General features: G+C 37.4%; 1 protein-coding gene across 3 annotated transcripts in view; it reads left to right on the plus strand.

The window, feature by feature from the left end:
* The window catches only part of NFKB1 (nuclear factor kappa B subunit 1), a 125,179-nt gene that overhangs the window by 11,329 nt on the left and 86,769 nt on the right, over window positions 1–27,081 (plus strand). The window contains exons 2-5 of one of the 3 annotated variants that reach the window (XM_007463813.1): window positions 11,301–11,346; window positions 15,987–16,062; window positions 20,236–20,276; window positions 24,510–24,608. In XM_007463813.1, coding sequence (XP_007463875.1) covers window positions 11,308–11,346; window positions 15,987–16,062; window positions 20,236–20,276; window positions 24,510–24,608 — 255 coding nt within the window. In that variant the 5' untranslated portion in view covers window positions 11,301–11,307. Of the gene's footprint in view, window positions 1–11,292; window positions 11,347–15,986; window positions 16,063–20,235; window positions 20,277–24,509; window positions 24,609–27,081 lie in introns of those variants that run through there. The other 2 variants (XM_007463812.1, XM_007463814.1) reach the window with 2 other exon arrangements.

A 27,081-nucleotide genomic window follows, 5' to 3' on the forward strand; every position in this document is an offset into this window, starting at 1 on the left:
TCCTGCGTGCCATGCAGCACGGCCAAAAAAAAAAAAAGGAATATTAATCTCTAATTCATAATCCACGAGGTCTCCTCCTCCTCAATCTGAAAATACAAATACTCCAAATTGGTCCTCAAGACAAAGGTCAGACGTGAAATTAAAATTTGGTCATACTCTATTTTTTTATTACGACTTTATTTTTTTAGAGCAGTTTAAGGTTCACAGCAAAATTGAGGGGAAAGTACAGAGATTTACCGTATACTCCCTCCCCCACACATGCATAGTCTACCCCGTTATCAGTGTTCCCCGACCACAACAGTGTGTTTGTTGCAATGGATGAACTGACATTGACACATCATAATCACCCAAAATCCAGAGTTTACACTGCAGTTCATTCTTGGTGGTGTGCATTCTGTGGGTTTAGACAAATGTATAATTACATGTATCCATCGTTACGGTTATCATACAAGAGTATATTTAACTGCCCTAAAAAGCCTCTGTGCTGTGCATATTCATACATCCTCCCCCACCATCGTACTCTAGTTTTAGGGAGGAAGAAATCTGTAGAAGTAGAAATGTGGAAGCAGAAAGTTCAGAACAAGGTCCAGTAAGTCAAATCCCTTTTGAATGCCACCTTAGTGAAAGACCTCAAACTTTGAGTAGGTGTATTGAATTGGTTTTTATATGGAAATGGAAGGCAGCAATCTCCCACGAGTGACATCAGTTCTAACATGTGAAGGTTTAGCCAATTTACTATAAATCTTTAGAGAACTTTTATAGATATACAAATTTATATTCACCAGATTTTATCCTACTATAGTGTAAACAAAAAGAAATGTTATTTAGAATGGAATCTGCCATTTGATATACATGACAATTATAATATGGTTAGAAAATGTCCAAAATATTTTTTGATCCTATAAATTTCAGTCATCTGTGATTAAGAAAACACCATAGGCAAAGATTTGTTTCTTATAGAAAGCATTAGAATGCATTCTAATCACTTCTCTTAAAAAATCCTTGCCCCCCATGGTTACAATGGACAAGGTACAGCAAGAATTTAGATGCTTCTTTCATACAGGGTAATGAAGTTATATTTACTATGTTTGTTGATTCTAAGAGGCACACACCCAGTTTAACACATGACTTAATATATGTTTGAGGATTTTCTAGGTATCTTTCTAGTCTTGGTTTTTAATTTCATTGTGTTTGGATAATATATTTTATATGTTTTCACTTCTTTGAAATTTATTGAGACTTGTTTTGTGATCCAACATATAGTCGATCTTGGTGAGTGTTCCATGTGCACTTGAAAAGAATGTGTAGTCTGCAGTCATTGGTGGAATGTTCTGTATATGCACTTAGGTTAATTTGGTTGATGGTGGTGTTCCTTAATTTTCTGTGAAAATTACTGATGTTCTCTTGACTTGCTTTTATCAGTTATGGAGAGAAGAGTGTTAAAAGTCTTAACTATAATTGTGGCTATTTCTACTTCCTTTAGTTCTGCCACTTTTTACTTCATGCATCTTGAAGCTCTGTTAATATATGCATACACATTATGATCATTATTTCTCCATGATGATTTGACCCTTCATTCTTATGAAATGTTCCTCTTTGTCCCTGGTAATCGTTCTTCTCTTGAAGTGTACTGTATATGATATTTTAGTATAGCCTGCTTTCTTATATTTAGTATTGCTATGGTGTAACTGGTATAACTTTTCATCTTTATACTTTGAGACTATCTCAGTCTTTAATATTAAAGTGTAATTCTTATGAAAAGCATATACCTGAGTCTTGCTTTTGTGTCCAGTCTGACCATCTCTACTTTTTTATGGGTGACTTTAGTCTATTTCTATTTAATGTAATTATTGATATGGTTGGGTTTAAGCCTACTATCTTGGTCATTGTTATCCATTTGTGCCCTCTGTTTTTTATTCATTTTTTCCTCCTTTCCTGCCATCTTTTGAATAAACCAAGTTTACTTTTTAAATTCCATTTTATGTCCTTCGTCGGCTATTAAAATTTTTAAGTGGTTGCTTTAGGGATTATAATATGCATCCTTGAGTCTACCATGAATTAATACCGTAACATGTCATATATAGTGTAAGAATTCGATAGTGTTTTACTTCCATTTGTCCTCTTCCCTTCCTCTGTGTTGTTATTGTTATACAGTTTACTTCTGCATAGGTTATAAACCCCAAAATTTATTGTAATGTTTCTCTTGAATAACAAACAAGAAAAAAGTCTTATAGTTACCCACATATTCATCACCTCTGGTGTTTCTTATTCTTCCATGTAGGTCCAAGTTTCTATCTAGTATCATTTCCCTTCAGCAGGGAGAACTTTCTTTAACATATCTTTTAGCAGACCTGCTGACTACACATTCTCTCAGCTCTTGTCTATTTGAAAAATGTCCATTTCACTTTTTATTTTTAAAGGATATTTTTGCTGAATATAGAATTGTTCACTGATTCAGTTTTTTCCTTTCAGCACTTGCATCATTGTTTCTGATAAGAAGTCAGCCATCATACTTATCATTGTTTCCCCTTGTCCCTGGATGCTTTTAGGACTTTTTTTTTTTCTTATCATTAGTTTTTCACAGTATGGCTGTAATATGGCTAACTGTGGTTTTGTTTGTGTTTATCCAGTATGGGGTTCTTTGAGATTCTTGGGTCATGGGTTGATTTTTTTTTTAATCAAGTTTGGAAAATTCTCCACCATTATTTCTTCAAATATTTTTTCTCTCTTCTCCCTCTTTCTGGGATTCTAAATTATACATGTGTAAGACCACTTCATGTTGTCTCATAAGTCACTGAAGGTGTCTTAATTTCTTTATGCCTTTTTTCTCTGTGCTTCACTTGAATAGTTTTTATTGGCCATTATTCAAGTTTATTGATCCTTTCTTCTACAATGCTCAATATGTTAATAAGTACACCTAGTGAAATTTCATTTCAGTCTAGAATTTTCCATTGGTTATTTTTCTTTTTTAATAGTTTTCATTTCTCTGATGAGATCTCCTGTTTATCCATTATATCCATATTTCCTTTTACATTCGTGAACATGTTACTGTTGGCAGTTTTAAAGGTATTGGCTGCTCATTTCATCATTTGTGTCATATTTTTTCTTCTGAGTCATATTTTTCTACTTCTTTGCATGTTTTGTCATTTTTTGTTGTACATTGTGAATACCCCATTGTAGAGAGTATAGATCTTTGTTTTCTGTTAAAGACTGTTGAATTTTGTTGTAACGGGCAATAAATTTATTGGTGGATCACCTGGTTTTATTAAGATGAGTTTAGAGTAGCCCTTATTCTAGGGTATATCCTTTACTCCCATTGCATGGTATTCTGAGGTCACAACTGAATGTTAAGGTTGTTAAGTGATGTCTCTTCACCCTAGATGATTAGAACTTCATTGTCTCTCAGAAGTTCCAGGAACTTCTGGAATCTCAATTCAGCTTATCATTGTTCCCCCTTGTCCCTGGATTTGGATCCCCAGCAGCTATTTTCTAGTAGGCTTTGCAGAATCTTGTCCTGCACTAGCACAGTTTTATATTAGGCCAATGCCCAGAAGTGACCCCTGTGGAGATTTATGAGCCTCTTTCTCTGTGTATCTCTCCTTTCTGATACTCTCCCCTGTGAGATTGCTGCTCTGTATTTGGGCTCTACGTCCTTGTGTCATAGTTTGGAACGTGCCCTCAGTCAAAAAGTGAGTTTGGAACACACCTCAAGTATTTCCATTCTCTTATGGTATACAGCCTTATACTGTCTCTTGTCCAGTGTCTTAAATTATTGCTTCAAGTATTTTGTATAGCTTTACATTTGAGTATGGCAATGGGGCAAGTTCAGTAATTGTTACTGTCATGACTGAAACCAAAAGTCCACATTTGGACAAATCTGGAATTGCACTGTTTCTTACCATTAATGCAAAGGTAATTTTTTTAAAGTACTTACTTACTAATTTGGCAATTCAAAGAAGTAAAACTCTATTTTTAGGCATCTATATCCAGTTAAAAAGATGATAAATATATAAAGTTAAATTGCAGTAGAACAGTATGTTGTTGAGTGTGCAGTCATCAATACACAGAAATATTATAGCCCTTATGTGGACTATAAAGCTGTAGGTTACAGAGGAAATATAGGGTTTCTTGGCAAATGTTGGATTTCAGCAGAGGCTTGAGGACTGGGTAATATTTAAGTAGGAAAGGTGGCATTTTAGGATGCAGGGCATACTGTGAACAAATACACAAGATGCAAATGAGCAAGGCATTTTTGAATGATCAGTCTGCCTGTTGTAGAAGGTTTTGGTTAGGATGTAGTATTAGGACATAGTGGAAAGCCCTCAACCACTCAGCACATTATATGATAAGCATCACCTATTAAGCATTAAGAGCCTATTAAGGTGATGCTTATAGTACAGTATGGTGAATGGTTGAGGGCTTTCGACTTTGTCTTGTAAGTAATGTGGCAATAATGTGAAAGAGGCTTAAGGAAGGAGAAATACCACAGTAAAGGAGAACAGTATGGAGGCTATCATTGTTATTCAGAGGTAAGGCAATGAATGTTTAACTAGGGTGTAAGAGTGAAAGGAAAGTGCAAAGGAGGGGCAGATACAAGAAATAATACAAAGAAAAAATCAACAGAAGTTGATTATTGACTGGATGGGTGTGAAATAAGCAGAGGGAAAAGGAGAAAAAGTTGAATTTTTGGCTCTGAGTACAGGAGAGAATGATATATTGGCAAAATCTGGAAAGTCAGGAATGGGGCCCATTGCCATAGGAATGATGAATTTGGTGTTAGATAGTAGGGAGTTGATAGGATTAAAAACATCACTGTTTTATAATGGTATCACTGCTTAAAGCTAGCAGCAATTTATTAATATTTATATTTTGAAGGTTTTAACAGTGCTAGTTTTATTTCTGTTTATACCATGGTGGTTTTGCCTCTTGTCCTTGTTTCTTTTGTTCCGCTGGAAACTGAATAGGCCAATAAAGTAAAAATGAGTACAGAGGGTGTTCTAAATAGGACCCTAACAAAGAAAGTGTAATTATTGAATCACCAAGATATCTAACACATGCCCCACATACCTGACATTTCCCATGACACTTACCAGTGTTGCATTGTTTTTGCCTGTCTTCCTACTTACTAAACTGTTGCATTAGTTAGCTTTTGGCTACATAAAAGATCACCACAAAGCTAACTAAGAAACAAACATTTGTTATTTCTCCCAGTTGGGGAGGCTGTCTAGGTCATCTGGTCTCGCCTGGCTCTGGGGATCTCTCAAGTCTTTTGGCTGCTTAGCTGGTGCTGTGTGATCCAGGGGACCCTCAGCTAGGACTTCCCCTCACTGCTCCATGTGGCCTCTCATCCTCCAGTGGGCTGGCCCAGGCTTATTCACATGGCAGCTGTGTTCCAAGAGAACAGAATGGTTGGTCATTGCAAGGCCTCTTGAAGTCTGCATTTAAAACTCACCCATCTATCTCACTGTGTTGGTCAGAGTAAGTTACAGCCCTGCCGAGATTCAAGGGATGGAGAAATAGATTTTTCCTCTTGTCAGGTGGAGTTGCAAAGAATTTTTGGCCGTTGCTTTCAGTCTGCCACAACTGTTAGCTCTGTGAGTACAGGTACTGCTTCACTCTTGTGTACTTTGGTATCTTTGGTAACTGACACATAGTAGTTTCAGTATTTTTTTAATGAGTGACTAAATTAATGAAAGCATTCAAGGAGCATTTCAATATACCTTAATTTTAAATGTGTACTGCATACTTTTATGATACCATTAGTGAGTGTGGTGTTTTCTGTGGGCAGCTTTCAGAGAGAATCTCTTTATTCTCTTTCTATCCTTTGAACTTGATCAATGGAGACATCTAAAACAAAACAAAACAAAAAGCAACTACCACTTGCATTAACGTTGTTTCGTATTTTTAACTTCACATTTGATTGTCTCAGGAAGGACTCCCTTAAGTTTTGTGTACTGTCACAGTGCTGTTCTGCTTTTCAGGCTGTGCTATGGGTAGACTACCTCCAGCCTGAACATTCAGGAAACCTAGGGCAAAGATGCTGTATTAAAATAAAGTTGTGAGTCCAAGAAGGAAAATCAATTCTGCCTCTTAGACAAGTGATATTCGAATCATAGTCCGTGGAGTCAGAGTAGCCAGCATTACTCTTATCAACCTGAGCGAATGGCTTCTTCTCTCTAAACCTCAGTGTTCTCAGGAATGTTGTGAGAATTAACTGAAATATATGAAGCACTGTCTCTAATTCCTTACTCGTGGGAGGGAGTCAGTAAAGTTTAGTTCTTTCTCCATGTGAACCAGCATACTATCATGACGCTGTGGCATGCAACTAGGTTTCTCATCCTTGGCACTATTGACATTTGGGGTCGGATATTTCTTTATTGTGGGGGGCCATCCTGTGCATTATAGGATGTTTAGCAGCATTTCTGATCTCTACGCACTAGATGCCAGTAGGACCACCTGCTGGTTGTGACAGAGGAGAATGTCTCCAGACATTGCCAAATGTCCCTGGAGGCAAAATGCAAACATTTTATTCAGCGGTGATAAGGGTTAGGATAGGGAGGGAATGTGGCAGTGTATCAGGAAATGTGTAGGACGGGGAAGAAAAATACTTGATTCTTCTCAGAGTGCCTACACTCTTACTGCCTATTATTCCCGTAATTTATTATAAACATAATGTTTACTATGCTACCTAATAAAATGGCTAACATTTGCTATGTATCCCTAACTGTGCTAGTAAGCTTTGCATGCCGTAATAGTTGAATGTTGTTAGATTGGTATTCCATTGTAAACAGGGACCTTATCTTATACCAGCTCCAAGCACAATGCATTTGTACTTATTAGGTAGCTATTCTATATGTTAATTGGTCATATTGTACCCAACTAAAAAAATAGGGAGCTGAAAATGGATGGAGGAGTGGAAAAACATAGAAAATGAGTTTATATAAATCTAAACATGGTAGGACACAAATATTCATTCTTTTCCAAAAACTTAAAAAAATCAGCTATTCTGAGAAATGTAACTAAATCACCATTAACTTTTCTTTCATCATCACTAAGTCAGTATATCATCAGAAAGATGTAAATAAATAGCCACTTTAACGTTAAATTTTTTTCTATTTATTACGAAGAGGATTCCAGTAGTGCTTAGAAGTTTTTGATTCATTCATACTTTATGTTTTCTTCACTGTATGTCATTAATCGTTAAAGATGTCAGAGTTAAACTTTAAATTCAGGACAGGGTTTGATTTTCTCATTTTTTCTATTAAAAATATATTTCCAATTACATAATTAAGTTAGAAAATTAAAACAAATTTATAACTTAGGGAGTAAAAGTCCCCGTGTTACTATATATGGATGTGAATTATTATTTTTAGCAGTTACATAACATATAACTGTATGAATGTAGCATAATTATAATTAAACAATCTCCTATCAAAGGACTTTTAGACTCTTTCCAGTTTTTTGCTGCAGTGAATATTCTTGTACTTGTTTTTTTGCACACTTGCTCATGTAATTCTTTAGTACAGATTCCTGGAAGTGGAATTGCAGAGTCAATAGACACTCTTTATTTGAATGTTTCATATTATATGTAGTACCCATATAATGTTTCACATATGTAGTGCATAAACCTTACAGCATGTTTCCTCCAAAAAATTCCCCTGTGGAAAGAAACTCCGGTATATTCTTTCTCTTTATTTATTATCCAACAGAGAGATGGTAATAAGTCACTCTTTTTCTTGTAATATCATCCAAGATGAGGTACTAAAATTACACCTAAGTGATGTCCATTGTGGCTGAAAATAAACTTGAAAATGGAGACACTTTATCTCTCTGATTCCCAACTCTATTCTCTAGATGGCACCTAAAATTCTGTTTTTCAAACTGCAGGTCGTGACCCATTAGTGGCTCGTGAAATCATTTTAATGGATTTTAATGGTAGTTGTTGTTTTTAATGAAATCTAATAGAATATATTTTCTTACAGTGGGCCCTGGTCAAAAAGTGTGAATATATCTGATCCTAGAAAATTTCCCCAGTTACAAGGAGGGGAGCGCCACCAATTCTACCCTTAATCGTCCAACCCTGTGGCCTTGGTTTTGCTGCCCTCACTAAGAACTACTTATACTGGCCTTTGATGTCAGTGGTGGAATTGTCACAGACGTGTGGAAAATAACCCATTAGGCGTTTCATGCAGAACTCATCATATATTCAGAACTTAGCCAGTTACAACATTATGTCTTTCATGTGAGAAATACGAACAATTCACTCAGGGAGATATTTTAGTTATTGCTAGCTAGCTGTATGAATTTTCATGGTGTGAAAATTCTTCTGGAAGCCTCACTGTTGGGGGAGAGAAATGCAGAGTTTAGGCCCATCTTCTCACCAGTCAACCCAGTGTCTCCCTTTCTGTTTCAAGGTCCTTCCTCAAAAGCACAGAACTGTGTGCAAAGGGAAAGTGAGGGGAAGGGCTGGGGGAGCAAGGGGGCAGTAGAGGCTTTCCCTGGTCTTTCCTAATGCTTCAGTTCCAAAGGCTTAGTTGGTGTTTCAACATTTTGAAATAAAACCTGCTCTTACAATTAATGCAAATATTACTGTGATTCATCCTTTCCAAATAATTCTTGGTTTCGTTTGACATTTTATTTTTAAATCATGAATTAACATTGACATCACTCTCAGCCTACTGTTACCTCAGCTCTTCACAGTGAACTCTGTCTTACAAAAGCTGTAAAAGTTCAGATTTTAGCCATCACCCAGTAACTCTTGGGCTGCTGTTAGGCTTTTAAAACCATGGTCTTTTGGCACTCATTCGTGCATAAATCATGGGGAGGATATTGGAGGGAGGGCTGTATTTAATTTGGTGTTTTGTCCTGTGCTTATGATTTAGAGATCTTCATTGAGATTTGCTGTACAGTGGTGATCATGATAATAACCATGCATCAGTTCTAATAAAGTAGATTTAGTTGAGTCTTTAAAATGAGGGTCAGGGCCACCTTACATTAAATCAAAGGTCAGGAAACCATCCACAGGTTTAAATATATACATAAAATCAGTGTAATAGAGGTTCTGAACAGGTTCTGTCAGTTTAACAAGTCAGCAGTCTCCCTTTGCCTTTAAAGACTGTGGGCTAAGATTGAGAGGATTCAAATGATCAACCCACATTAAAGGCAAAAAAAAAAAAATGGTCTTAATATTTTTCTTGGAAGCTTGGGCTTCTGTGTTCTAAGAATAAGAATTTTTCACATGGAATGTTGTAATTGGTGTTAACACTGTATTTCAGTGTAACACTATTTACTGGTATCCTTCATATAAGTGAAAATTATGCTGATGATTCTTTAATATGAATATATACTTAAGTCCGTATAAAAATCCAAGTTTACAGAAAGAGTTATGATATAGGTGATTTGTTCTTTGAATAAGTATTTATTAGCTAACTAACATATTCCGAGCACAACAAAATTCTGTTCCTTTCAAAGGTCCATCCCCTATCAGAGTTTCTCATTTGCAGATGAGGAAACAGAGGCCACAGTGGGTTAGTTATATATCCAGAGTCACGCACCCAGCAGTGGAAGAACTCTTGAATTTCTAATGATTTAATTCTTCTTCACTAAAAGGTCTGCTTTCCTTTTTTTTTAGCTGTTTGTCTTAACTACAGCTGTCTGTAAATCTTCAATCAATCGTTTCTTGTTTTAGACGAATATTTTCTTGCAAATCTGCGTGGCGTTCTTGTTCTGTAGAGCTCAGAGCCGCTCTTTCCCCTTTTGTTGAAATTCAGCACTACCCTGCATTCCACTAGGAGCCCTCCGATGCTTTTTCCCTCCTCCCCAGTCACAGAGGGCACTAGCAGGAGAGGATTTCATTGGAAACTGGAATCCTCTTTGGAGGGCTTTGGAATGTTAAATGATATATTCATTAGAGTGAGGGCTAAACTGTTCTAACAAAGAGACCCAACAGTACACCGGCTTAAAGAACACAGTCTTTGATTTCTTTCTCACATCACCATCAGTCTTAGCTGCCATTCATCATCATGTAAGTGCCAGGTCTTCATGCCTAGGTTTTAATCCAGTGGGACAGAGAAGAAACAAAAACACGGAGGAAGGATGTCAAGGGCCTTAAGTCCAGACCTGGAAATGGCACACAATAAATAGTTCTGACATTCCACTGGCAAGCGTTTCTTCTAATGACCATCCCTAACTCCACAGGAGTGTGGGTGGGGTATACTCTGGCTGAGTGTGTTTCCAGCTACAACTCTATTACTGTGGAAGAGGAGAGAACAGATTTTGGTGGACAGCTAACACTTTGGGACAGGCCCAGACTCAAGTGCCGTTGAATGCTTTATAGACTTCATGAGAAAAAAAGAAAGAGAAAAATTGGCTTCATATCTTTCAGCTCTGGTTTTTTTTTTTTATCTTCTAAGTTTTCAGGCAATATGTCTAAACTTTGATTTAAGTAAATTTAACTAAAGTTGTCCTATACATATTTAAAATAATGATAAGGATATTTCTTAAGTAAATCCAAAATGATAAGTGATTTTAGATAATATTTTTATCTGGTCATGTGGCTCTTAATTTTTGTCCAGGCCTCTGGGTAACAGAAGATTGCTAGGGCCTGTGATGTTTTAGTATCTGGCTGGGGTTGAGTAAATCTGAGACTGTAGCCTTGATAATAAGGGCCCTTATTTTTGTGCCTTTTGCTTGCATGTTTAACGTTACAGTGTTTCTGGACCACTCTGACAGAGGAAGTGGCCTGCAGCAGTGGAGTGCTCTAGGGGACAGAGCACGGCACACTGCAGCTGTCCTACCGTGTGCTATGCAAAGCACTGATCAGGCCCTCTCACAGCAAAATGACCCCCTCTGAGCTTCTCAACTCAAGTGGCATGTAGAAAGTGGGGAGATAGTTCTAGGACTATCACAGAATTCATGAAGGGTTGGAAAATAACCTATATACAAAGAGCTAAGTGAATCTTTGAAGTCTAGACGGTGACAAAAAGAAATGGCCTCTAAGGAATCTAATGGCATGATATTTATACAGAGGATGAAGACTAGTTGTACCAAACTCCAGGACACTACTGTGAGGTTGACATCAGTGTTGTGGGTTATATGTTAGTGGTAATTCCTTGATTACGCAATATTTCTACTGTTAGATTTAGATTCCAAAGAGGAACTACACCATATCCTCCTCCTAAGGTCTTTAAAAAATGGTTATATTTGGTCTTACTGGAATAAAACAGTTTACTCCTGCACTGTGGAATTTTTAAGGTTCCTTCCAGTTTTACAGTTCAGTTTTGTATTCTTTTGATGTACAGCTCCAGAATGGCAGAAGACGACCCATATTTGGGAGGGCATGAACAAGTAAGTATTTTAATAATCTCACTAATAATTTTTTGTAAATGTATTCATATTTTAAAATATACAGAGGCAACAATAGTAACTATCAGGAAAACTCTAAAAGTGGTAAAAAATTTCTTTTAAATTGTTTTTCCTGTCCCTCTATGTAAGGTCTGAGAGGACATGTCATGTAAAATGAGTAACTTAAACCCTGCTGTCACATATTGTTGCATAAAAGTTATATATGCTTCAGGTCAAATGATAACTACTTGTATTAGTTTCTTAGGGCTGCTGTAACAAATTACAACAAACTGGGTAGCTTAAAACAACAGAGATATATTCTCTCTCAGTTCTGGAGCCTAGAAGTCCAAAATCAAGATGATGATGACAGGGTTAGTTACTTCTGGAAGATCTGAAGGAGAACCTCTTCTGTGGTTCTCCCCTGGCTTTAGGTGGTTACTGGCAGTCCTTGGCTTTCCTTGGCTTGTAGCTTCATCACTCCAGCACACTGGCCTTCTTCCCTTTGTCTCCTCTGTGTTTCTGTATCCAAACCTCCTCTATTCTCTTGTAAAAGTACCAGGCATTGGATTGAGGGCCCATTCTTCAGTATGACCTCATCTTAACTTGATTACATCTGCAAAGACCCTATTTTTAAGTAAAGTCACATTCAGAGGTATTAGGAGTTAGGACTTGAACATACCATTTTGGGGGAGAAGACAAAGTATGTATTGAAAACTCACCTAATGAGGCAGATTGGTGTAGTAAAAAGGACTTAGAATTCAAAGATCTTAACCAAGTGCTGGCTGCTCTTAAAACTTGAGGAGTTACTTAGCAACCCCCTCCCCTCTTCACTCACAGAGATCTTTAAAAGACTTAATGGGCAATGAATATGCTTTGGGAATATAAAACTGTTCATTATAATTATATTTGCAATTATAAAGGGATACCAGTGTCCTTTTTTTTTTTCCTCCTAACTTTGTACTTGAAAATTTTCAATTTCAAGTCTGTAGAAATATTGGATAGTCCAACAAATCTTCGTTGGTTGTTAATATTTTACCCTATACTTATATATGTATATTTATATATATAGAGAGAAAGAGATTTCTTTATATAATGTATGTATATTTAATGAACCATTTGCAAGCAATTTTCAGACTCTAGGGTAATTAAATATTAAGAGTATTTAAAATACTGATATTTATTCATTCATGAGCTGTTCATTGAGGCACTACTATGTACCAGAACATTGGCTAAGAGGGGTACAAAAATGTGACACATTTCAGGCAGCTGCCATTCTAATAGGAGGGACAGAGACATGAATAGTTTCCACGTGGTGATAAATGCTGTAGTAGTAGTCTGCACGGTATGGGACAGAAATGTCCAGGAGGATCACTCCGTGCTGCCTGGGAAGAAGAGGAGGGTTAGGCAGACTTTCCAAAAGAAGTCTATGTAAGCTGAGATTTGAAAGATGTAATTTGCTAGGTTAGACAAAGAGAGGGAACACTAGGTGCCAGGACACCCTGGTCTGCATTTTGTAATCATTTCACACTTAAACTTTAGCCACCTAAAAAATGTATTTCCTAAATTTATGCATGCAAAGAATCAGAAACCAAAAGCGAAATATTGGGTTGGCCAAAAAGTTCATTCGCGTTTTTCGTAACATCTTACGGAAAACCCAAACCAACTTTTTGGCCAGCCCAATACTTTTTTTTTTTTTTTGCAATACGCGGGTCTCTCACTGTTGCGGCCTCTCCCGTTGCGGAGCACAGGCTCCGGATGCGCAGGCTCGGCGGCCACAGCTCACGGGCCCAGCCACTCCGCGGCATGTGGGATCCTCCCGGACCGGGGCACGAACCCGTGTCCCCTGCATCGGCAGGCGGACTCTCAACCACTGCGCCACCAGGGAAGCCCCAACCCAATACTTCTAAAGGGATTTAGTATGACTTCTTTAAATAAAATAGACTTATATAGCATTCATTACTCTTGATAATGTTCTGATTGGTTTAGAAAGAATGAGTATGCATTGCTTTTCACATTAAGATACTTCTTTTGAATTTTATTGTACAAATGATGATATAGGATAAATCTAAGACCATTTGCTTTGATTGAAGCACGAAAAACATTTAGCTACTCATATTATAAAAATCCTGTGTTTTACCTTTCGCTTTTAATATGCTATCTCTAACAATTAAAGGCAAACTCTAATCAGCATTAGGGTTGGTCAGCTTAGTTTTAAACCATGCTTTCCTGTCTATATGCAGGAAATCCTATCAGCAAGAGATGGTCCTTTATGCCACACAAGAGTAAAACCTGCTGAAAACATTCATTTCGAAAGCTTTTCTTAAGTGGGCATTTTTGTGATCCTCAGCAACAGAGGTTGGGCATGTTCTGATATTTCCATTTTTGAAGGGAGAGGTCCTTGAGGTTTGTTTGTTTCCTTGTCTCAAGATTAATGGTATATATTTCCTGAAATGTGCATGTCCTCAGTGTTTTAATGTATACTGGAATTTACTCCCCACCGCTGACCTAATGCACAGTGCAAGCTGCAGCACACAACACAGCTTCCCTCTTCTTGTCTGAAGTGGGGCATGTGTCTCTCCTAAGATCAGAGTTTTGGCCCTCTAACCACTCGTTTTAGCCACCTGCAGGACCATAGGAAAGATTTATTTCTGCTAGGTCATCTTTTCTGCTCTGAGACTGATGAATTCTCTCTGTAAGGTGGGGCCCATTTTTATAATAACATGTTTTTTCATTCCTCTATTTCCTTTTTAGCAAATGGTGAATTGTGTGGATGAACTTCACTCTGAAGCACTGAGTACATTTATTGTTCAATTGAAAATTTGCATACCTCACAACTGGATCTGAAGCCTTCTTTATTTAAACACTGCATTTCTTAGTCTTGATTTAACTAGGCATACAGATTCTTAGGTACCCAAGAATGTCCAATAATATGCTAGTAAAGAAAATAAGTAAAATATTTGTGTCTTAAAAAAATGTCAGCTCCAGCATATTTACTAATTAGCGTATCATAAAACAATGAAACATGGGGCTTCCCTGGTGGCGCAGTGGTTGAGAGTCCGCCTGCCGATGCAGGGGACACGGGTTCGTGCCCTGGTCCGGGAAGATCCCACATGCCGTGGAGCGTCTGGGCCCGTGAGCTGTGGCCGCCGAGCCTGCGCATCCGGAGCCTGTGCTCCGCAACGGGAGAGGCCGCAACAGTGAGAGGCCTGCGTACTGCAAAAAAAATAAGTAAAACAATGAAACATGTTTGGTTTCTGTGCTGTCCACAGATGACTTATTTAGGTTGAAATAAATACCAGACTCAGAAATATGAATTTTAAATCCTGAGTGAAGTGGGAAGAAAATGTTTCTCTTGGGATAAGTAATTATTAGTAACTTATTGTTAGATTATAATTCAATCAAAATATATTGTTTGCCCACTGTATTAGTTTTCTGGTGCTACTGTAACAAATAACCACAAGTTCAGTAGCTTAAAAAATACAAATTTAGGGCTTCCCTCCTGGCACAGTGGTTGAGAGTCCGCCTGCCGATGCAGGGGACACAGGTTCGTGCCCCACATGCTGTGGAGCGTCTGGGCCCGTGAGCCATGGCCGCTGAGCCTGCGTGTCCCGAGCCTGTGCTCCGCAACGGGAGAGGCCACAACAGTGAGAGGCCCGCGTACCACAAAAAAAATACAAATTTATTCTCTTACAGTCTGGAGGTCAGAAGTCTATACTCAAGGTGTTGGTAGGGCTGCATTCCTTCCGAAAGCTTTCCTTACCTTTTTGAACTTCTAGAGGCTGTTTGCATTTCTTGGCTTGCGACCCCTTCCATCATTCCACCTTCCTGCTTCCATTGTTGCATCTCCTACAGTTCACTTTGATCTCCTGCATTCCTCCTATAGGGGCCACCTGGATAATTCAGGATAATCTCCCATCTATATTCTTACCCTAATAACATGTACGAAATCCCTTTTGCTATATGAGATAGCATTCACTGGTTCTGGGGATTGGGATGTGGATGTCCATGGAGGAGCCATTATTCAGCCTGCCACACCCACTAAATTCCAGGTATTTTGTGTTGTGCTAGGTAAATGTGGGAAAAAAAAAAGCGAGGGAGCTCAGTGCTCAGTTATTTGCTCTTTGGGCTAAGTTGTATTTTCATTTTTTCTGTAAGTTGTTCTAGGGCTGCTTCCTGATTCTTTCAGGCCTTGAAGTTGGGTGGCTAGAGAAGGAGTTTATTTATCATCATAAAAGAAATACAGATTTCTAGGATTATCTTCTCATGCTTATATTTTTAAGAGTATAAGCTTTAAATCATAAATTCAACAAATATTTAAGCATCCACTCTGATAAATGTACACTGGGTCCTGCAGATATACCAGTAAGCAAGCTACACCATGTCCTTACCTCTGTGGACTTTACAGCTGGGTCATTCTTCTGAAAACCCTTTGTCACACAGCCCCCTGTAAAGTTCCGTACATATGAGAACTTAGCTAGGTCTCCTGAGCGTATTTTTTAAATTCTGATTTGAAGTGTTTTCTGGTTTTTGTTTTTGGCTTTAGTTTTTGTTCCTATAGTTAAGTTTTAGGTGTTTCAAGTTCAAATTTTTAATACAATGTTGGAAAAATAATGACTGAAATATTTAAATTTTCCTTTTTATAGATGTTTCATTTGGATACTTTGAATCATACAATATTTAATCCAGAATTATTTCAACCAGAGATGCCACTGCCAACAGGTAAGAAAATTCCTCATCTCTTGTTGCCCTGTCATTTTGCTTTTGCTTTCTTTAAATTCAGGATTTTCTGTACATTCTTTTAGAAAGTCAGTGAGGTACCTGGAAAGGAAATGGTGATTTATGTTTTAAAAACCAATCTTTTGGGACTTCCCTGGTGGCGCAGTGGTTAAGAATCTGCCTGCCAGTGCAGGGGACACGGGTTTGAGCCCTGGTCCGGGAAGATCCCACATGCCGCGGAGCACCTAAGCCTGTGCGCCACAACTACTGAGCCTGTGTTCTGGAGCCTGTGAGCCACAACTACTGAGCCCGTGTGCCACAGCTACTGAAGCCCACGTGCCTAGAGCCCGTGCTCCACAAGAGAAGCCACCGAAATGAGAAGCCCTTGCACCGCAACAAAGAGCAGCCCTCACACGCTGCAACTAGAGAAGCCCCGCATGTAGCAACGAAGACCCAACGCAGCCAAAAATAAAAATAATATAAATAAAAAATAAATTTATTAAAAAAAACAATCTTTCAGTATACTTTTTTGCACTGTGTTTGCACAAACATGTTTGACCCCAGTTACCCATTGTATAACTGACAGTTGTTGCTGATATCTGCTAGCACAGCTCAAAAGGAATTTCTTTACTCCATGTAGGATTTTTCCTTTCACCCAATCTTGTTATCTCTGGTGTCTTTATAACTCCTGTTTCCTTTGTCCCAGGCAAACATGAGGCAGTCTCAACTCCTCAGATCTATTCCAAAAACACTTCTGAGTACCTATTGTGTGCCAGCCAGTATACCAGACACTGGGAACATAAATTGTACAAAAATCATAAAAGTCATCTCAGTAGAAAAATCATCTTTTTAAAAAGCTTTTTGCTTTATGTTCTGACCAGTTGGATAAACTCATGAGAGTCATCCTTCCTCCTAACATGACTCTATTAATTATCCCCATCAACAAATTGTTTAATCTCATATGGGCGATTAAAAAAAGTCAACTCAGTCTCTGTTTTTATTTATTGATTCTTACCTAAGCTTGTTGTGATAGCTCTTTTTGTGTGCTCCTCACGTCACCAGGGGGACTCAACAGATGTTCATAAGCTATGTGAGTCAATTTTGGAAGTTGTATGTAACAGAGAGTTTTGTGATCACTGAAGTGGGCATCAGCTATTCTGTTTACCATGGATTTGCTTGTCCTCAATGGGAGACTTTATCCAATTTGTATCATCGTCATTTAAAATTAGTGTTGTTACTCTGGCACTTTTCATTTTTTAGATCAGATGTTTTTCTGAATTTTTATATCTATTATTTCTAGAATTTCATGGGAAGGGAGAAAAGTAAATCTGCTGTACCTTCACCTCCATTAGCTTCACTAAGTGTGCTGCTGAGCCCTTTCTCTCTTTACCGCACAAAACATATTTTGTAGGCTACTGTACCTGAGATCTCCTCAAGTGCTGTCCAATATAAGCTCTAGGTCAGCTTCCTTTGAACAAGTAAATGTGTTGGTAGCTTCTGTGTTTCCTGTGAACTTCTTATTCTGAGGATCAAAGTCTTTTTCTTGGTGCTGATACTTTATTGAAAACATGAAAGGTTCTGACCTCAGGAAGCATATACATTTCCATTTAATGCCTTGTAGATGCCAAACAATATCCTGATGCAAATGCTTCCTTAGTGTTTTTATTTCATCAAGTTTATGGAGATAGAAATAAAATTATCAAAAGAACTATCTCAGTAAATATTCTGTAGTCAGAGCTTCATGTTGTAGGAATTATTTAGCCCATAACGTTAGAAAAACTTTTATAATTATACCTCAAAATCATATTTTCCAGTTATTACCTCATCATTTTTATTGTCACATACTTTCCCTCTGCATTGCAGTGGCATAGTTCAGTTTTTATAAACCAAGATGTATGGATGTTTTATTCACATTTTAAAGGGATAGAGAGGTAATATAAACCAGTATTAATTTGTAATTTTCATGTAGACTGTTTTATATTTCTTGAAATCTAAAACCATTAGTAGTTTTGCTACTTGTGGAAAACTCTATTGGATATGGCATGACTGCTAGGTTTATAACATTATGCTGTAGGATGTCAGTTCATGGCATAGAGATGCGGCCAAGGAAAATTGGCATTAAAACAAATATATGCATATCAAATCTAATTTTCTAGTTGATTTAATGTTTGAGTGTGTTCCCTGAAAGAGAAAAAATGGCCCCGTTTCACTAATAAAATTCCCAAACCTTAAAATTTCACATATTTAAAGGAAATTAAATCATACAGCAAAACTTCAAGTATTTTTAGAAGAGTTAATAAGAACTGAGAGACTTGAAGTTTGATGTAAATGTGTTCCAACTCCTCTATATTTTCCATGGCATCCAAATGTTGCCTTCTTTTTTTTAACTGAAGTATTGTCGATTTACAGTGTTGTGTTAATTTCTGCTGTACAGCAAAGTGATTCAGTTACACATATGTATACATTTTTTTATATTCTTTTCCATTATGGTTTATCACAGGATATTGAATATAGTTCCCTGTGCTATTCATATACAGTAGGACCTTGCTGTCAAATGTTGCTTTCTTAAAGACTTCTCTTCTTCATTAGTTCATTTAGCTTTCTAGAGGGAATGTTAATGGATAGATTTATTATATTGTTGTACAGGCTTTATATTAGCAGTGTGAAAATATTTCCTTTTCTAATCAGTTTTATCTCCTTATCAGAAATTAAATTTTGGCCATTTTTTGGAATTTTAGAATTCTAACAGTTTCTTTTCTAAAAGTAGTTAAATACATCCAGGAATTAATTTCATACAGACAAGAGAAGATAATTTACCTAAATTATGCTACATTGGTCAGTCCCTGCCCTTTTTTCTTGTGTATGTTTCAGTTCAAATTCAGTCATTTTTCAACTGACTTCCTTGTAAATTTCTTGAATAATAACAGGAAATAATTATACCTTAGTTTCCTACAGTTTTCTAGCCTTATCCTGACTGATCATAATACTGAAAAGGTAAAAATAAATCCTCTCTCAAGTTAAATTTTATTTTAAATTTCAACCTGAAAGTTTAGCTTTCTTAATAAATATACTTATCTAAAATAAGTCTTGAACTTCTGGCCTAGAGACAGTGAAGGTTGAAATGGACATCAAAGCATTCTAGAATTTTTTTAGTACCATTTTAATTTACATTCAAACGTGAGAAACTCCATGAGCCTTTATGTATTGCAGAGCTATGGATTATTTTACTGTTGACATAAAAACCAGCTGGGAAGCTTAGGGACTTTCTCATATTGAACAAATTTGAATTTATACTGTCAGAGGTTCTGATTTTCCTTTGAGTTCCCAAAGTCAGGTATAGTCAGGCTATGGATTAAGCTTCTGGTATTCTTTGTTTTTATAACAATTAATTGGTATGCACCTATCTAAATTATTTTCAGAATTTTATAAAATGCTTGTTTTAGAACAGAGTTTATATGAGAGCACAGTATTCAAAAGTTGTATACAAACATCAGAAGCTGTGAGTTAATAAGAATCTACCATGTCTGAGAGACCAAATTAAATTTGGGAGGGAGGAGGAACAAGCTAGCCAGTTAAGGAATGAGGGAAGTACTTATGGATTCTGAGTATTGGAAAGGAACCAAAAACTTAGTGTAAGGAAAAGCAGATAGCCTGAGATCATTATCTGTGTGTTTCACGTAGGCGCTAGCTCAGTCTCTTGTAATTTCACATTAAGCACATTCTCTTTGAAGAATGGAAATCAGTGTCTAATGATATGACGGCAAAAGAAAATTTCATAGTGCCCAGGAAGTGGTTGCTGCTTTTAACTGGTATTTGTGTCATTTAAAAAATGCTTTGTTAGTGGACATGATTGTGAAGGCTGTTGACGCCTTAATCCTTGCCAGACATCATGCCTTTTGTTGGGTTGTGCAATGCGCCATCACGATTCAACAAGACATTTATATAGTGTGGTTCTCTCTAACGGTGTAAAACTGTTGTTAAAATAAGGATAAATTTAATATTCAAACAAGGAAGATATATCCTTGTGGAATTTTAGCTAAAACATTTATTTGAAGCCTATATTTAAAAACATAATTTCAGTTTTTTTACTTCTTTTATATGTATATATTTTTCTTTTTACCAAATTTGAGAAGCCTCACAGTTTCTTTTGGTTTCTGTTTGTTGTTTTGTTTTTAGCAGATGGCCCATACCTTCAAATATTAGAGCAACCTAAACAGGTAAGAAGATGAAAGGGGCGGGACTTTCTCTTTAATTGTTAGATCCATAAGTCTAATATTAATATCTCAAGCACCAAGTAAAATAATAAATGAATTTTACAGAGGAAGTACCTTATCTAGAAGGTCAACAACCTGACAAATTATGTGACAACTTTATTCATCCACTTTACATTTCTCTTAGTCATTCTTCACACTGTCCTGAGCCTCAGTATGTAGTTCTATAAAACTTAATTAGAGATCCTTGATATCCCACGATCTCTACTAACTTTGCTTACCGGCCACTCCTAGGAGAGGCATAGGTTATCTCCACTCATTTTCATTTATAAGGGAATACACACGCTTGCAGTTCATGTACGCTGAGTTACGTCCATCAACCTGTCCCTGCACATGCAGTACTTCTTAGCCTTCCTCCTTCCTTTGGAGCTCCAGCCTTCTCTGTTCTGTCTTTGAAACATGTAACCTAAGATACTAAAGGTACCAGTAGGGTGTAGAGAAAGTATTAGAATGGACGGTTGAGTTCTCTCTGGTATTAGCTTTGGACTCAGTCTCTTTGGAGTCAGGAGAGGAGCATTTTATCAGGCTCTTCCTCTTACTACTAGATTCTGTAGAGGATACCTGGGTTGAAGTGGCCTCCTCACCATGCCCCCATGGGTGAATAGTTATTAGAAATTGTATGGGACCAGTGCTATCAAAGAGGAGGGAAGAGGATCTCTAATATTTGCCTGTAGGAGATTTCAGTCATTGAGGGATGGAAATAATGGTATAGTCTTCTGCAAAATGAGGACAAAGTCGGTAAATCTGCAAATGGATGTGCTTAGTAGCACATCTTTGTGAGACTGAGGATGAGTGTACCTGCTCTCTTGAGTTATATCATCCAATACCTTTCCTAAATGTTTCTAGTAGCTCAGGCAAGTAAGTGTAGCACTTAACAAATGCTAACTAGGTCAAGAACTTAAATAAAGCATCGTTGTGGTTACTCTAATCGTGGCCTTATATATGTATTTGGATTTGGGTCAAGATGTAAAGGATGCAAATATCTTAACTATGACAGAATAGACTAACCTTACGAGGTTGAACTTGAGTTAACATTTTTGGTGTGGGGACGGGAATCCCGTGTGAGACTTGAGGCCGTTGTTTTAGTCGCTTGCAGGTGGCACACCCTGACCCCACAGGCTGCTGACATGACTTTGTTTTACCTCCGTGTCCAATTCCATAGTGGTGAGTTCCCACAGGAGGCCACTGACTCTCTCAAAAGACCCTCCCATTGGAAGGTTATCCCTTAACATTCTAGGCAGTAGTCTGGCCTCCTGGAAAATTTTCTTAGTAGTCTGTGAAACTGAGAAATCAACTAAACTTTATTTGCATACTAGGTAAAATGTGTTTTTCAAATATCCATTTTCATAAGCATAGCACTACAATAAGAATTTTTAAATGCAGTTTCTTACTATGGGTCCAGTAGTCATAAGGAAAAATTGATACTTATGATTTATTTCAAGGGTGGGTTACATAGGTCCAAAATTCAAAATTTAATTCGCTATTTGTGGATGTGTAAAAGCTTATCTGAGTAAATCAATGTGTTTGCTTACCAAACTGATAGTATTTTGATGTCTGACTCCAGTGAAAGTAAGAAGATTGTACTTAAGTCAGAATTTCTGACCGGATGGTTATAGCCTTGCCTTTGAGGTTGATGACTCATTTTAAGCAAATGCAGTTACTGAGATGAATGGCTGTGGATTAGCAAACCTTTAATCTCAAAAATTTAGAATCTGAAATGCATCCAGACTATGCATTTGAAGACATCCTAGCTTCCTTAAAAAAAAAAAAAAAGTAATAAATTTCTATCCTCAGGTTAGAAATTCCTTTGCATGGAAGTTTAGATACTCTTATCCAACCATGAATAATGTCTATTGTTTTTTAAATGATAAGCTATTAAGACATGTCTCTTTACTCATATTCTATTTGAAACCACTTCTAGTAAGATATAAAAGTATATGTATAAGTACTTATTTTTCCAACTGTCCTGAAGGAATTTTGTGATTAAAGATAATGAATTAATTTATTAAGTTTTAAAAATAAAATCTAGAAAAATGTTCTTTTGTCTTCGGGGTCTCTGCCACAATTTTCCCCAGCTCTGACAGAGATGAGTCACAGCATAGACTACTAATCTTTAGCGTATCCAGTTCTGTTGCATATTATTAAGTGCTAATTATCTAATATTATTTAAAAACTGAACTTGTATTTAAATTAACAGTCAGGTAAATCCCTCTTTTATGGCTAGTCAATTCTGGAGGCTGTTACACACGCTGTTGCCTTTTCATGCTTTTAGAAATTTCACTTAATTATTAAAAATAAGTCAACTTGGGCTTCCCTGGTGGCACAGTGGTTGATAGTCCGCCTGCCGATGCAGGGGACACGGGTTCGTGCCCCGGTCTGGGAGGATCCCACATGCCGCGGAGCGGCTGGGCCTGTGAGCCATGGCCGCTGAGCCTGCGCATCCGGAGCCTGTGCTCCGCAACGGGAGAGGCCACAACAGTAAGAGGCCCGCGTACCGGAAAAAATAAAAATAAAAAAAAAAAGTCTAACGGCCTTTGTCTATAAAAGGTATAGGTCTGAATTTGTAACTTTTTTTAGTTTGAATTTTGTGAGAAGCAAAACAGAGGATAATTGCCTCCAAATGACTAACCTCAAAAAGCTTCCCAGGTGTTTAGGTTTGGGATCTCCTGAGGAGCCATTTGCAAGAGTTGTTGTAGGTGCCACTTTGATGAGTTGATCATACACCGCAGACCCATGTGTGACTTGAAGAAGTTTCCCCGACTAAGGAATTGACTTCAGGCCTTATTCGTCCCATTAACTATGCTTTCGACTGAACCTCTTTGGAAATTAGAAAATTCTTACAGAATTTAGAAACAATTTCAGGTGCTTTCATTAGTTCAGGGTACCTGGACCTCTCAGACTGCTTTTCAAGGGCCTATGAGGCATAGTGAAATGCAGTGCAGTCTAAGGAGGGCAGAAATTTTACATTGGTCCGTGAGCTCAAAGCTGTCAAAACCTTCGTGTTTGCTGGGCTCCACTGTCCAGTGTGCAAGGGAGAAAGCCCTCACCACCAAGTAGTGGGTGTTCGGAACTTCTGATGCCTAGGGATCCAGTAGTGTTTATATGAAGTCAGCCCCACAATAACATAAATGAAAGGTGAGGATGTTCCTTAAAGTGTATTAACATATTCTTTTCACTGAAGGGTGGATTTGAAAATAGGAAAACCATCTGGTCAAGTGACTGTATAATTAAAACTACTAACGCTACCACAAATTGTTTGACATCATTATAAAGTTGAGTGTTTCAGGGAAAATGTTAAAGCTCCCTTAATATGATGATGAGAGCAATTCTCATAAGTGCTCTTGTTTTATTCTTCATATACAAATATGCACAGTTATAATTGTTAGCTTTGCAAGTCATAAAATGTTAGAACTGGAATAGATCTTGAGTATGGTCTAGTCTAACCTTATTTGTATAGATAAAAAACATAGAACTTAGGTGTTTATCAGCCCACATAGTAAAGGCTTCTAGCTAATTCTTAATCGACTTACTATGTCTATAAAATTCTTGAGTTAATATATAAAGGGACTATCTAGTTTTGGATTTATTCAAGTCAGTTAACATGTCCAGCTGGAGCTGATAATAGCGATAATCTTAAAACTCTTCTCTTCTGAGCTGTTGAGAGTTGCTGACCAGATGTGAGGTCTAGCGTAGGGTGTATTCTACAACGCTGATGCGATATATTTAACAAGACATTTCTGTATGCCCTCCTGGACCAGCTGTCATCAGAGTCGATAAAGGAATTCCTTCAAGTAAGAGTCAGAGAAGCTTAACTTTGAGTCATATGGCCAATTTCAGAGCTTGGCAGCAGCAATTCGAGATGAGGAAGCTCTGATGCAAACAAGCTGTAGCACGTCGAGTCCAAGGCTTAAACTCTGCAGCAGGTTACTGTCCACATAGCACAGCAGGAGAGGTTCCGCAGGGCCAGGGACCTGGCTTTTAAGCCACAGCTCAGTGCACAAATATCAATTACCATCAATGTCCGTAATAAGGTTATGGGAACAGTGGTTCTCATCTACAGTCTTTCACAGTTTATGTTTTTCCTTTAATACACCAAGCATTTGAAATTTGTATAACTTTGTCCCTATAATTTTTCGTAAGTATTTCTCAAACTTGTTCACCTTGTGTTTACCTTTGCAGAGAGGATTTCGTTTCCGTTATGTGTGTGAAGGCCCCTCCCATGGAGGACTCCCTGGTGCATCTAGTGAAAAGAACAAGAAGTCCTATCCTCAGGTCAAAGTAAGTTCGTGGTATCTTTCCATGTGATTTCTGGAAGATTTGATGCCCTAGGAGCAGAAGAAAGGAACCCTTTAAATATAACTACCATTTGCCTCTGTGCCTAAGCTGAAGTGTTCACGTGATCATTATAATATTTAAATAGAAATGTCTCTTAGCAATAGAGGTGACAGATTTTAAAACTCTGTTAATATTTCCATTTAGTACAAATTGTCTCAACATTAACTAACAGAACTTTTATTATTTCTTGATAATCTTAAAGGGTTTTTTAGTTGTATACTTCCTAAAACTGTAATAAGTCTTTGAGAGAGTGCTTGATTTCAGCTCTTTGGAGTTTTAGTGAAAAACAAAACTCAGTTGAAAAACAAAACTTCAGTTCATGAATTCAGATCCAAACTCTGTTACTAGCTGTGTGCCTTTGCCTGGGTTATCCAACACTACTAAACCTCAGTACCTGAATGTGCAAAATGCAGACATGTTAATGGTCTCTTCTTCATAAAGTCTCTAGAGATTGAATGAGAAAACGTATCTAAGTGGTCCACAGAGAGCCTGGCAATACCATAGGGCCTCTTCTTGAGCAACTGCGCGTCCACATGTGGTGGTGCTTGGAATGTAGTCCTTCCTGACATGCTGTGGTGGGCTTGGCCGAGCCTTTTCTATACCTTCAGGTTCTTTTTCTCTCTTTTTATTTAATTGGGAATATCTTCCGCTGAGGTAATTTGAGTTTTTTATTTTCATAATGTGATGTCTTGTTTCATAGACTGATTGCGGTCAGTTTTGCAGATAAACCAGTCCATAATTGCAATTTCATAATTTATAAACATTTTCATTTGTTCAGTGATTCAAGGCTTTGGCAAAGGTTATCAACTCAGTTCCCACTAAGGTGTGAGTGCCCCTTAGGATATAACATTCTTTTGGCCTCAGTCTTCTTATTGGTTTGGTGTTGTGAGTAGGTGAAGGGCAGCAAGACAGACCTCCAGTAAAATCGTGATGTCAAGGAAATTTGTCTTTGGTTTTCAGCCTTGCATTTTATTCCCTCCCTCTCCTCATATCCCACTTCTAGGTCCAGCCCTTTCTATTTTCTTATCCCTGATCTAAAACAAAATCCTGTGATTCTTTACCTCTTGAGAATATTATGTAGTATTGGTCCTACCAATTGTATTAGCATTTTAAGTCTCCTGTCCGAGCTCTCCTGTGGAATGAAAGATGTTTTTCCTGTTCAGGGTCATTAGGCAGGGTAAATATGATGTGTTTAGCCACAGTCTTATGGTCTCAAGTCCTTTAGAATCTGAATGAGGAAATAGGAGCAGCAATAAAACAAGGGAATTAGTATTTATTAAGCACCAAAGATTTGCGAAGTGCTTTACATACATTATCTCTTTTATCCTCAAACAACCCTGTTAGGTAGAAAGTGTAAAGCCTGTGAGGAAACTGAGGTTCTTAGAGAGGAGCCTTGCTGTCCTCAAAGGACCCGTGGCTCATTATCCTACAGCAGGCCCTTGCTTATTGAACTCTTATATGGAACGTGTGCATTTGGGGTGCTGGGGGCCGGGACCCAGGGGACAGGACACGGGAGGACAATGGTGAGATAAGGCGCAGAGAATTACAACTCTGGACAACATGGGAGAAGCGCTCAGGGGTAGAGGGTACTCAGATACTAGAGAGTCAGATCCAGCACTTATCTTTTTAACACTTGTGTCTGTGTGTCCTATATATAAATATTGTATGTGTCTATACATGTGTACTTGTAATAAGGATAATTGAAAGATACATGTTATCTGCATTGACACTGATTATAATTACTGAAGAATTAGCATTAAGAGAAAAACTGGGAGTTTTTTTCTAGACTGTCTCTGTACAAAAAAATATAAATTACAGTATTTTCAAGAACTGCTTACTCCTATTGCTCCAGTCTTCTGTGGCTAAGTGACAGTTCTTGATACTAAAAACTACATGACATTAGCTTTGTTATAAATTTGTTACCTAATAAAAAAACTATATATCCATTTATGCTCAGTCTTCATACATCTTTCTCATGTAGTGGTTGTTGCCTCACATTTACAAAATAGAAATAAAACAACCTAATGGACATTAGATGTTCTTCTCAAATCATAGTTTCTGTATCAAGACGTTTAATACTTAGTGGGAAATCTAGATACATAAACAACTAATAATGAAGTCAAAATATAAATATGTAAGATTAGCTGTTATTGAACTTCAGCTCCAGCTTCACTGTTTCACCCAATTATATTTTTATTCACTAATTCAACATATATTTATTAAGCATTTAATCCAGTTGTAAGAAAATGAAGAATAGTTTAGAGAGTCTATTACAAACTGTCATTGTTCTCTTAGCCTGTCATCATTCACTCAGAGTTTAAATGACTCTGCTCTTTGTAATGGTTAAAGGAAGTAATTTTATTTATCTCTGAAGCTCCTAATCAGAAGGATGGGGAGGAGGGAAAGAGTCAATCAA

The sequence above is a fragment of the Lipotes vexillifer genome, unplaced genomic scaffold, assembly GCF_000442215.2.
Source record: "Lipotes vexillifer unplaced genomic scaffold, Lipotes_vexillifer_v1.1 scaffold49, whole genome shotgun sequence".
NCBI lineage: Eukaryota > Metazoa > Chordata > Mammalia > Artiodactyla > Lipotidae > Lipotes > Lipotes vexillifer.